The sequence below is a fragment of the Pithys albifrons genome, chromosome 20, assembly GCF_047495875.1.
Source record: "Pithys albifrons albifrons isolate INPA30051 chromosome 20, PitAlb_v1, whole genome shotgun sequence".
Lineage (NCBI taxonomy): Eukaryota > Metazoa > Chordata > Aves > Passeriformes > Thamnophilidae > Pithys > Pithys albifrons.
In genome coordinates this window covers 12896295-12909333 of record NC_092477.1, presented here as the reverse complement: position 1 = coordinate 12909333, position 13039 = coordinate 12896295, and the positions used below count along the sequence as shown (strand labels likewise).

Sequence of the window (13039 nt, the reverse complement as noted above, 5' to 3'; positions counted from 1 at the left end):
TAAGTCCTGGTGCAGCTCTGGGAGGTGGCAGAACTCCCAAAGCAGCAGGGCGAGGCAGGGCATGGGGTCACCCCTGTCAGGGTTAGCCCAGGGTTGAACTAAATTGACATAACTACAAATCCACAGCTACAGAAAATCATATAACAGTGTGAATGTGGTTTGGGGTTTGTGGTTTGGGTTGTTTTCCTTTTCCTTTTTGCCCTCTATTTTGTTTTGTGAGGTCGCTTGAGTGTTCTGAATTAAATATTTTAGGTAAGTGGCAATTACTGTTGTTGAAGTGCTTTAGAGCTCAGGCATGTGGTATTTGGTCACAGAGCTTCCTCTGGGTTACAGCAGTTGCCCTGTGTGAAGTGCCATGCAGCAGATGTTCAATGTTCTGCCCTGAGACACTAATCTCTTTGTGTTTAAAGTTTTTCCTGGAATACAAAAACTGAGGAGTGTCTATAATAAGGTAGTCAAAGAGTTGATGTGTAGAGGCAAAACAAGAACAGTAACACAGTTATAAAAGATATAAAGAAATAAAAAGAAATCCAAATCCCTTGTCTAGTTTTGTAAATTAATTAGTTGGAATGGGCAGACGTTTCTGGTGTGTATTTTCTCGCTGACCTCCTGTGTGTAGTACATGGAGTATTTGGCCTTATGGCAACAATGTGTTGTGGGTACTGAGACTGTCTGTAGGTGTTTGTTGTGTTCTGTTGTCCTGGGACTCAGGTTTCAGGCTGTCCTCCAAGCCCACTGTTCCTTAAGTGGATCTCAACAACCAGTAAGTTAAATAAACTGGAGCAGAATGAAGTAATTAACCCTGAGTCAGTCAGGATTTGTGTGTCCCAAATAACTTTCTGGAATCAGGGGTTTGGGGTTTTTGGGTTTGGGTTGTTTTTTTCCTAAAATGCTGTGTACATTATTTCTAGGTACGTGTGTCCATGAAACAAGATGGAGAGAAGATAGTACAGTGAGGTGGGACTTGTGGACAGAATGGCTTTCCTGGACAACCCGACCATTATCCTGGCTCACATCCGGCAGTCACACGTCACCAGCGATGACACGGGAATGTGTGAAATGGTCCTGATCGACCACGATGTTGACCTGGAGAAGTTTAACCCCTCGTCAGCATATGGGGATAACGGGTCAGAGCCCCAGGGGAGCAATGGGGAGACTCAGGGCTATGTATATTCCCAATCAGTCGATATTACCTCAAGCTGGGACTTTGGCATCAGAAGACGATCAAACACAGGTGAGTGTTGTTTGCAGCAGCACTGGCCTTTATATTCAGCTTCTCTTGGTCTGACTTGTGTGCATAAATCAGAGCGTGACTGGCTTGGTGTCTGTCAAACCTCCTTTGTGATGTCGAGGCCTTTTATAGAAGGACACGTAATGATTCAGTTACTTTAGTGTGCTGTCACCTGAGCTTTAATTGCTGTTTTACCTATTCTTGTACAGAGGAACATTGAGGTAGTCAGTTTTATATATTAAAAAAAGTCAAATTGTAAAGGCATCAAGTCTAAATCCAAAGTACACGAACAGCCTTTGATATTTCTATTGTTACTGTCTGGAGGGGTGTTAACTTTTGAACAGGATAGTTATTTTCTGAGAAAAAAATCTACCTAGTGAGACATCAAATGTATCTGTTATAAAAGAGAGGAATGAAGTTTGATGTGAGCCAGGGAAGGGAATGATTTGTCTGTATTTTGTCTCCTGACATTTTATTTCTGAGAAAAACCTTGAGCTAGGGTTTAAGCTTCCAAATTAGAAAGTTTGAGGGTGAACACCCTTGCAAAATATGCCCAGTTTGTCGTGACTGGCAGAAAGGTGCTCCATGGGATGTTTTATGTCAGGGGTATCCAGATTTCTACTTAGACCTGAGGAATATTATGAACAGGAGTTCTGTGATGTAAAATATAGATGAGAAGGTTGGTTTAGGGTGGGCAGTACTGAGCTCTTTTTTACTCTGTTTCAGTATATTTTTTTCATATTATTTCTGCAGGTATTATAACACCACCTAGAGCTCAGAAAGCACCTTGTGCTCTGCCTCACCAGGGAAATGTGTGCAGTGTTGGAGAGACTGAAATGCCTTTTACAAGTAGGAGGTTGTCAAAAGTTCCAGAAAAGCCAGGGCCCAAATCTCCTGTTCTGGAGAGTGAGATTTGGAAATAAACTGAGTTTACAGCCCCAGCTGCCAGGAAGGCATGGAGGGAATGCAGGGTGGGTGCCAGGCTGGCTCGTGCTGCCCTGGGGCTGGGAGAGTTCAGGGAATGGTGGAGCTCATGAGGAGGGACAGGCAAAGTTTGAAGTTTTATGGAATTGCTCCAAAACCATAATTCTGAAGGAGCATTTCACTGAGGGAGCAGATTGATAAAATAATCTCCATTTGAATTGTGGATTGAGCCATTTCAGGTGCTGACAGGGGCATGTTCTACAGTCGTGGTTGAGACACGGAGGGAGATGATTTTCTGCCTTTTCCTCTGGTGTGTCAGATGGAGACAGGTCTGTGTGAGGTGTTGGGTGCAGGGGAGCAGCAAACTCTGGGTCCCCATGCCCAGGAACAAAGGCTCAGCTCATACTGCCAGTTCAGGAAACCACACCAGCTTTGGATCAGTGACATTTTTCACACCAAAAGCTCTCACTGGCTGCCTGCAAGAGTGAGCCTTAAATAATTCACATTTCTAGTAGGTGCTGATCATTCCATCTAATTGGCATTGCTGTAGCCCCACAGAAAGTGGTCATTTGTGATGTGGTGGGAGAGCAGGGTGGAGTCAGTGAAGTGGCCACTGTGCTTTAGTACCTCTGTTTTGGCAAGGGCTGAAAATATCCAACAGGATAAAAACATGCAGTATCCTTGTTCCTAGTCTGCAGGACTAGGAAATAAACCTTTCTCTTTTGTTTACATGTGGATCTGACAGCTCTTTTATGATGGCCTGTTTGGAAAGAAGGGCCTTGGAAGGTAGTTTTGAGTTACAATCTGGACATTAACTGAAAAAAATGTGGGTTTTTTTCTTTCAGAATAAAATATCTATGCTACAACAGTGTTTTCCCAATATTGAAACTTATGAGGAGAGAGATACTTATTTCATTAAGAGGGAAGCTGCCTAGAGGTATTCAGGTTATAACATCATGCTGACTTAAATGGGAAATACTTATCAAAGTTCCCATTTGTGTTTGTCCCTTAAACTGTTACAGTGTTAAACTGTAAAGGTGTATTTTTTTTTCAGTTTCCTGATTGAGAGTTTTTATGGGGGCAAAGCCAAATTATTTTTGTGTCCACAATTCAGTTCAAAAACTTAAATTTAAACGAGTAATAACAGAAGGGATAGAAAATATTTATTAATGTTTTTTAATTGCTGGAAGGCCTCAGAGAACTCAATTATATCTAAAAATTGTCATAGCAATTTAGCATTTTAGAATCTCTTCTGCAAACCCATTTTAGTTAATGAATTATCTCAATACATCAAAATTGCTAATATATCCAGCCACTTGTTTCTTCAGGGCTCACCACTGTTAGTTCGACCTTCCAGTGTAATCTGCTTTTTTTGAGTGGACACCTGACAACATCAGTAGTTTCTTGGGGTCATTGTCTTGAGTGGCCTCCATCAGGTTCCCTCCCCAAGGAAGCTCTTCCTGTTAACAAAAAGGTGATTTAAGTTGTTATCTGTACCCTGAGCTGCAAGTTCTTTGGTATCAGAACTATTTGGGGCTTTTTTCCAACCATATTTTGAAGACGGAGCCAAAATATACATAAAGAAATATTACATTCATTTTAGGATTTGACTAATGTTGTGAAGATACAAATCATTTATTTTACTACCTATAAACTGTTTCAGCCCACTGAAGAAAAAGCTGTGCTAATTTATATCGCTTTGACATTTTATAATTTTCATGATTTTTAGATAAAGGATTTTATATTTAAAACTTTAATAGTCTAGTCTGAGTTCATTTATCTTTAATTTTTGAAACGGGTAGAGTAATTCATAACAGTAATTTTATTCCTGTAATGTAATATTCACTTCAGTTCATTTGTGCATTAAAATTCCTTTAAGACCGTTATTAATGATTTATATAATGAAATGTCATATTAATCACAGAAGTTTTCACATTTTATTATTCTCTTCCATGTTAATACTATCTTTATGATCTCTATTAATGTTTTATATCCTCTAATTTCAATTATAAATCAAGAACATTTTCATGTTTTTGTTGGTATTTGCTTTTCAGGGGTGCCACCTTTAAAATTTTATGACTTTTTCCCCCACATATGCAGTATAAAACATCTTTATTCATATAAAGGTAGTTAATTATGTCTTTGTTTATAGTAAACTTTCATTGACAAACTTATAGTTGTAATATTTCTTTTCAAGCTCAGAGACTAGAACGTCTACGAAAAGAGAGACAAAATCAAATAAAATGCAAAAACATTCAGTGGAAAGACAGAAATACTTCTTGCTCAGGTAAAAGAAAAGATCTTTTATTTTTCTGCTGGGTTTATTTCTGCCTTCAGTGGTTGCAACATTTGCAGTTTGTGATTTTCCCTTAATCTTTCAAAGCGTGGAGGAAATACCAGATCCTGTGTGTGCTGTCTGGGGTGCCCTGGCCAGGGGGTTGCACAGCATTAACAGAGGCAAAGGAAAGGGGAAAGGGGTTAAACCCAGTTTGGGCTGAGGTCACTGGAGGGGCTGCTTTGTCCTTTGCACTCTGAGGTATTCCCAGGGTGTTTGTGTATTCTGTCTCTCAGAGCACCGTGTGCTCCTCAGGCCTCTGCTGTCCCACTCAGGGCACCTGGGGGTGGCAAAGCCCTTGGTGGGAGTGAAGGGACTCTGAGTGCTCAGGGGCAGGGAGCTGGCAGGTGTCTGCATTCCAAATGCAGGATCAGCATCTCCACGTGGCTTTCCACCCATTTCCAGTCCTGTTTGGTGCATTGGGAGCGATGGATTTTTTAGAGTTTATACTTTTATAGAGTATTTTTGTAGTTACTTTTTTAGATAAGGTGAAAATATAATAAGTGTATATATGATCTACTTAAATGCAAGCAGAATAAATGCTGCCTTAGCTTATCTGGCCTTTCCTTGGTAAAACTTTTATCACTGATTTCTCCAAAAATATTCAATTCTTTTTTTTAATTGTATAATAAGTATTTGTAACTGGATGTTCTACATAGTTTAAACTGTAATATATGAAATTAAAAATCTGTCTGAATTCTCCTATTTTAGAGCTCAAGCTAGTCTCTATTTCTGTTGTATTTGACACACATTCAAACCTTTGTATGGTCTGTCATACCTACTTCTTTCGAAATTTGTGTATATCTTAATGAGGTCCCTCTGTAATCTCCTTTTTTGCTTAAATCCTCGTATCTCCCTGGCTGTCATTTGCAGAACCTTCTCCAGCACTATAATATCTTTTTCAGAGGAGTGAACAAAGCTGCTCATACGAGCAGCACAGTTGCACTAATCCTTAATTCAGTGTTCAGCTGTGTTGGATACCCCTGTTAATGCATTCTGAAATGTTTTTGCCTTTCTCCTTCTGTGAGCAGAGTTGTAGGTTTTAAAGGTTAATCTACCATAACCTCCAACTCTTTGCTCAGTATTTACAGCATTTGCCCAGTGATGATGCAGTTTTCTCTTTCTCCTCCATCCTGGTTGCTCTTCCTGCACGCTGCTCTGACTCATCCCAGGTTCCTGTGGAGTCTCTGCCCCTCCTGTCCAGTTCCCGGGGGCTCCACCATCACATCTCGTTCCTTTATGTGCTGCCCTGCAGACAGACATCATCTGTCCCCAGCAGAGAGAGTTGTCCCCTCTGAGGAACGTGCTGGGTTTGCAGACAAATGGATCAGTGCCTGCCTGCTGCAGAACAGATTCAACTAAAAAATAGTTAAATTACATAAAAACTCCAGGCACTTGGGGTCTATTGGCAGAGCTGATTTTCCTTCCCTGCTTAGTCACCGAGCTCTGCATGGTTTTCCCTTACTTGCATGAACAGCAACGCTGCAGAAAGAGGCCAGGAGAAGGAGGAGCCCTAAAGAATATTCACTGTAGCTTCCTCTTCATCACATGTGAGAGAGAGGCATTGTCTGCTCAACTCCTTGAATTTGGGATTACGGAAAAGTGTGTGTGAGAACAACAGAAAGAGCAGTTCTCAAAGGGCAGATTTGGCTGCCTCTGTTCACCTGACCCCCCATTCCCCTCTCCAACTCCACAGGGACCCCCCATGGGGAGGGCAAGGCAGGGTCACCCAGAGCAAGTGACATAGGAACGTGTCCACATGGGTTTGGAACATCTCTAGAGAGGGAGACTCCTACTCTCCTTGGGCAGCTGTTCCAGTGCTCTGCCACCCTCCATGGAAAGTTCTTCCTCATGTTGAGGTAGAAGTTCTTGTGTTTTGGTTTCTGGTCATTTCTCCTTGTCCTGTTGCTGGGCACTGCCCAAAAGAATTTGGCACCATCCTCTTGAAATGTAAACCTAATACAGATATGCATCTTGTATATGCTCATTTCAGAGCATATAAAATGCAAATTAACAAAAGATCAAGGGAATCTTTCCAAAGCCTTGCACTCAGCCCATACTCACCAAAGCATAGACTAAAATTTCCTTGGAGACAGAAGATAAAAATCTTACTTTTTCACCTGACCAGTAAAACCATTATAATGGATTCCAAGGTCCTTTTCAAATGCCCAAGAAACATTGAAATTGAAGGTAATACCCCAGCATAGTTATAACTGAGATAAAAAAACCCAACAAACAAATAGGTATTAGACCTTATTACCAAAAAACCCCAACCTAATGGAGTAAAATTGGCCACATTTAAAGGGATTTAGTAAAGCTTTTTTGGGTTAATTGCAGCCTCTCACAAGCCTGTTGGGGATCTTTCAGTGCCAATATTTAGCACCTCCGCCAACTGCCTGAATTTTCAGGCAATCTGCTGATAAAAATAAAATGAGCTTTTGACTAGTTATCATTTGACAAGTTTTAATTTTGTACTCTAAGAAATGACCAACTTCCTGCAGATCAATTCCTGGTCATTCTGCCTTGGGAGTGTGTCTCTTCCAACTCAGCATGTTCTATGATTTCCCCAGAGGAGCAGGATGTGAGTCTGTGAGCTGTGAGGGAATCCAAGCACAGGAGAGCTGGGCAGGGCCAGGCTGGGCGAGCTGGAGTTGGTTCTCAGGCAGTGATTGATGGAGGTTGGGGGCTCCTGGTTCCTGGAGCAGATGTGGGAAACCTTGTCCAGGTTCAGTCACGGTCCCCTGCAGGTGAGACCTGTTGGTACTGATGTGCCGAGACACCCCAGGCTCTGTCCTGATTTTATAGTGGCCTCCTAAGGTAAGAAGCCCTAATTTTTAGTGTTTTTTGAGTATGCATTTAAATTTGGAGTTAAATTTTTGCTGGAAATTCAGCTGGAAATTCACATAAAGAGAGCTGCTTGTCTGGGGCTCTTATGAGCCTTCACAGACCACACAAAAACATCACAAACTCACATCTCCTTTGTTTTTAGAAAGCTTTTTGTTTTTATTGTTCAGACTGTTGGCCTGCAATGATGGTTTCAGGTTTGACACTTTTTGAAGGGGAGGCCATATCCAATCTACCAAGACAAGTAAAATCTGCAGAAATGGTTCTTCTGACTGGGCACAGTGCCCAGCCTGGTGCTGGGAGTGTGGTGACACTATAGGACATTATGTGGTCCTGTCCTGTGGTGTGGCACAATGGCACATGTTACAGGCCCAGTCTGAGCTGCTTTTGCATGGTGTGTTGGAGGTGTGTCAGCAGTTCTTTTTCATAGTATCTCCTGTTTATTTAGGAAGAGGTAGGGTAGCAGAAAGACCAGGAATGTGTCATTCTCCTGATTTTTATCTTGACTCAAATGGATCTTGCACTAATCAGTTCTATTCTCTCTATGGTAAAAACTCACCTTTTCCTCAGCCTAAACAGTAGCATCATTCAAACTTAACAATTTCCTCTCTTTGGGCTGTGGAAGAACAGTGGTAGATGCTGCCCTGCTGAAGCATTTGTTGTTTAATGTATTTGATTTTGTGGTCCCTCTTATGATGTTATCTCTCTGTGGGAAGCAGCAGCCATTGTACATCTCCTCATACAACCCCTCTAACCTCTTTGATTTGCAGCAGAGGAGCTGAGCTCACTGTTTGAAAAGAAGAACTTCAGAGTGCGATCCCCATGCTCTGGGAAGCCGTCCATCCTCTCCGTGCGGCTGGAACAGTGTCCACTGCAGCTCAACAACCCCTTCAACGAGTACTCCAAGTTCGACGGCAAGGTCAGTGTGTCTCTCATGGCCATCGTGGTCCTGCCCTGAGGTGACAGGCCTGAGGAACTGCTCCTGTGCACTGACTTGTGCAGGCTCTAATTAGACTTTCTAGCAGCCCGTCAGGTGTTGGGAGTGGTTACCTGGAAACATGCCAAGGTTCCAGGTTCAGTAGAACCATTTCTCCTGTTTCCATGACTAAATTCTGGCCTCAGGGTTAGGCTTTCTGACCTTGCTGTTCCCTTCTGCAGCAGGTCAGTGAGGGGCACCTCTCGTGTGGCAGTCCAGGGGCATCTCTCTAGAGCTGAGGCCAAGACCCTTTGTATAAATGATTGGTTATTTAAAGAAACCTTTTCTGGCCATCCACATCAGAGCACTTTTTGGATATTCCATGATTTATGTCTTCATCTCAGAGTGCTCCAGTGAGAGTGGGAAAAGCTGCTGTGTGTTCTGGGGGTGGAAAACTGAAGCATCAGTAGGTCACTGGCTGGGGCTGAAAGAAGCACCAATCGCTGTATTTCTGCACAAGGGCTCGTTTGTGAAGCACATGGGGGAGATTGGCTGTAAACGTGGTAGGTCAGTTCATTCCTTGGCCACATCAGGTTCAGGAGATGGATCTGGGATCTCTGAGTGGTGGATGACTCTTCCCTGTACTCTGTGTTGTCAAATATTTTTCTGTCGTCAACTCCAGAAATTGAAATATAAACATTGGTGTGATGGATTAGTGTCATATTTTTCCAAAACAATTATAAATACTCCACAGATCTGTTTTCTGCTGGATTTGTTTGTGGAATCTCCTGTGGGAGGATGAAGTTTGAGCTTCATTACCATTGTGATGGAAGAATTTCATATTCTGTTAAGTATTCTTGAAGTGGAAAGTCAGATCTGTAATACCACTGGCATATCCTGGAGTATCTGGAATATTTGGGAAATGGTAACCTTTGAACTGTGAAGTCCACATAGCAAAAGCTCCTCTGTTGTGATTTTATACTCATTAGCATATAGCAATTAGTGCTGACTCAGGTTTTCACAGTTCCTGGCCTCATTAGTGAGTGACAGCAACAAGAGGCCTTTTTTCTAAACTCCAGGTTGGCTGTTCTTGTGCCACAAAATTTCAGTTGGACAAACATCTAAATGTACTTCCAGTAGTTGTGCACAGAGGAAGCAAAACTAAAATACTTCTTTATTAAGAGAATTCTATTGTAACTTAGTCAGATCCAAGTCTTGTTTCTCAGAAACTTGAGGAAATTTAAGGCATTTTTCCTTCCCTCTTTGATAATCCAAGCCAATTTTTACTGTATTAATAGAAATTGTAGTTGACTATAATGAACACCTTAATTTTCATATTGAAGTCAGATACATTGAGCAGGTGTTTGATCCATTGGAAGGTAGTTCCATTCTACGTGTTAGTTTTAGAGATTAATGAGATACCTCAGTGTGACTCAATTTGTGATCTACAAATCAAAACACCTTCTCCACATTCCAAAATACTTGAATGGGCATCTTGTTGGAATACAATCTCACTGTATTAATTTTAGCACCATAGTTTATATTACTCTGGTGTGTTAGTAAACAAAATTTATTTGCTGTACTTCTGTATGTGTTGTCTAATTTAAATACCTGGTTGACCACCTGAGACAGAGAAGAAACATAGTCCAGTTGTGAGTTATTTTACTTTAGTTCTGCTGTATTTTCAGACAGTAATATAGAACCAAAAAACATTGATATTTTTTAAATTATTTTTAATAGAATATTGTAGGTTTTGTATTTATTTTTATTGAATGTAGATAAGCAGTTTTTCACAGAAATATAATTCTTTCAGGGAATAGTGCATGACTTATTTACATAATTAACAGAGCTGCATTTCTCTGGGGGAAATGATACATAATTGGGGAGAGGCAGGGGGGAGGAGGGGCTGGGGGCCTAATTAAACATGTCTTAAAAACACCCTACTTAATTATGTATTTACTCAGGGGATCACAGTGGCTCTGAAATCTTTCAGACTATAACCAGGCCTTTGGTTTTATGGATTTGAGTTTGGTGATGCAGATTTCAGGTTGTTCAGCAGCACTCAGGGCAGGAGAGGGCTCTGTGCTCGCCGTCTCCAGCCCTTTGTCCCGGTCTGTGCTCCTCATCCTGTCTGCTGTCACTGCCCTCCAGCCCGGGGCTCTCAGTGACCTGAGAGCAAACAGCCCCTCCTCCTCCTCCTCCTCAGCCTTCCTCCCAGCCCAGACATCTGATGTGTTGCTTGGAGCTTCTCAGCTCAGCTCAGAGTGGGCTGGGAGCTCCAGCACCAGCCTGGCCAGTGCAGCCACTGCTGACACCCTGTGTGTGTTTTCTGCCAGATTTAGTGTCCTTTCATAACCACTTCTGTGATTTTATGAAATACTAAAATTTTAAAGCACTCCAATTTCTTCCTGTACATTATCAAAATAATAGAGAATATTTCTTGTGAAATGCAACTACAGTGGAGGCATTCTAAGCAGCTCAAGAATTCACACAATTTGCCCCACCACTCTCCAGGGCAGATCTGTGGATTCCTGTACATTGTAAAAGTATCTCTTAACAACAGCCACACACAGAGAGTAAATTACAAAAGCCACAGTAAAATAAAAAACCCACACACAGTTACTGCTCTGGACTCTTCCTTCAATTTTTTTCCTTAAAGTAAACCTCAGCCCTGTTTGCAAATTTTGTAAGGCACAGGTGTTGTACATTCTGGTTAGTAAGTCCTGTAAACTCTTTCTAGGAATATTGTATGAAAAGAACTTTAGTTCTTTATAATTTCTGCTTTCATGAATAGTTGCAAATGAACTTGAAAGGGAATCTGGCTTTTATGGCCTTATGGACTTCTGTGGATTTGCTTGACTACTGGAGATAATTTAAATAAAAATTGGTCAGTGTAATTTCTGCCTGGACAGATGCTAAAATCCCGTTGTGAGGAATGGGCCTCTGTGGTGCTACAAGGTTTCTGTGGCTAATTTTGGTAATGGGTTAAAAAACAACAATTTCTCTTGTAGCAACTGTTTTAAAAATGATGCTGTAGCAAGCATGGGGGAAGGGATAATTCATGAGTGCTAATTGCTTGGCTGTTAATTTTCATAAGTGTTGATAGAAGCAGTTCCTTAAATTAAACTTTGTTTAAAATGTATCAGGGGAAATATTCCACAATGTCGGGCCCGAAGTGAAAATTAATATGAATGCTGTGGCAATTAACACGTACTGGTTAATAGCTTTTAGCAGCATTTTGGGATGATAGTCCTTAAATACATTTTTGCATGCTGCTCTTGTTTCAGTCTTGTTTGACTGTATGTCTGCATAATCATGAACAAATGTTTTCCACAGTCCCCAGTATTAAATAGCTTTACTCAAAGAAAGTAGATAAAGAACTTAAGAAAGAAGCAATACTGCTTTAATTAATATGGAAAATGTGTAAAATAATTAATCCAGGATTAAGATCTCTGTGTGGAAGAAATGCATTTTTTTATTTAAATGTTTGCCCCTAAGCTGAGTGAAATGATCCTCATTTGAATCCAAAATAGGGGTTGTTTTTAAAGCATTTGCGTGTTCTGCCAGTTGTAGAGGTTTGCACACCACCTGCACTCTGCTGAGACAGTTGATAAAGATGTTTACAGTGTTAGCACTTATTTAATATAACATAGATGTTAACAAATGTAATATAAAAATGAAGGCTCAGTATTTAGAATCATGGAATCATTAAGGTTGGAAAAGATCATCATGTCCAACCATCGGCCCAGCCCCAGCTCCATGTTTGCCACTGACCCACATCCCCGAGTGCCACATTTTGGGAACACCTGCAGGGATGGTGACTCCACCACAGCCCAGGGCAGCCTGTGCCAATGCTTTACAACCCTTTCCATGAAGAAGTTTTTTCTAATATCCAACCTAAACCTGGTCCTGGCTAGTTGCAGTCTTTGCAGTCACTGAGCTGAGACAGCATTCCTGGTTGGATTGTGCTTTCCAAAGGATTTCATTGTCCCATGAAACCTCTGCCCTGGCATTTCCATGTCAGGGTGTGGTGTCAGAGCCACCACAACTCTGTACACTTAAACTCTGGGTAAGATCAGACTTGAAAGTAAGTTTTGAAGATGTGCAAAGCATGCCAGTATGGAGCCAAGACTAACCGGATTTGGTGTGTGTGTTTAGCTGCAATTCATTTTAATTGTCCTGATGGAGTTACAAAGTATTAGTGTCAGGAGCAGAGCCGTGCCCGTGGCTGATGGAGAGCTGGGGCCGAGGGGCAGGCGTGTTCTGGCAGATGTTGGTGTGAGGCACCAGCTCTTCAGACAGCACTTACAAAGTATGGTTGGAGTAATCAAATTGTGGGGCAGCATCTCGGAGGCTGGAACCAGATTGAATTAAAATAGATATAAGATTTATGAATAACAATAGCTGTGATAAAATTTCACTGCCTCCTTTAAGGGGAAGGTCCTTTACAGAGCACAAGAATAAGATTTCAAATTGTGCCTCCCAATTCAAGGGTTTTCTGGTTTTCCCCTTCCCCTGGAATGACTATGGAGAAAGAACAAACAGGTTTTTGTTGAAGATCCTGCACTACATTTTTAGTACATGAATATTATTCCAGGAAGAGTGTGGGATGCTCTGATTACAGTGGGCATCTTCCTGCTTCTTTTGTATTTCTGTAGGAATTCCAAAATCTGCATCTCAGAAAGGAATTTTACCTTGCTGAGCTGGAATTTCATTTTAAATGCCATGGGATAACACTTTTCAGGAATCATGTTTGGTTTTACTGAGCTGAGGTGTGAAAATATTTTAA

The 13039-nt window shown here is 41.4% G+C and overlaps 1 protein-coding gene across 5 annotated transcripts in view; it reads left to right on the top strand.

The window, feature by feature from the left end:
- The window catches only part of MAPKAP1 (MAPK associated protein 1), an 88306-nt gene that overhangs the window by 8366 nt on the left and 66901 nt on the right, over positions 1-13039 (top strand). For all 5 annotated transcript variants that reach the window (XM_071574551.1, XM_071574550.1, XM_071574553.1 and 2 more), the window contains 3 exons: positions 912-1234; positions 4353-4442; positions 8105-8253. In XM_071574551.1, the coding sequence (XP_071430652.1) occupies positions 976-1234; positions 4353-4442; positions 8105-8253 (498 nt within the window). In that variant the 5' untranslated portion in view covers positions 912-975. The remainder of the gene's footprint in view (positions 1-911; positions 1235-4352; positions 4443-8104; positions 8254-13039) is intronic.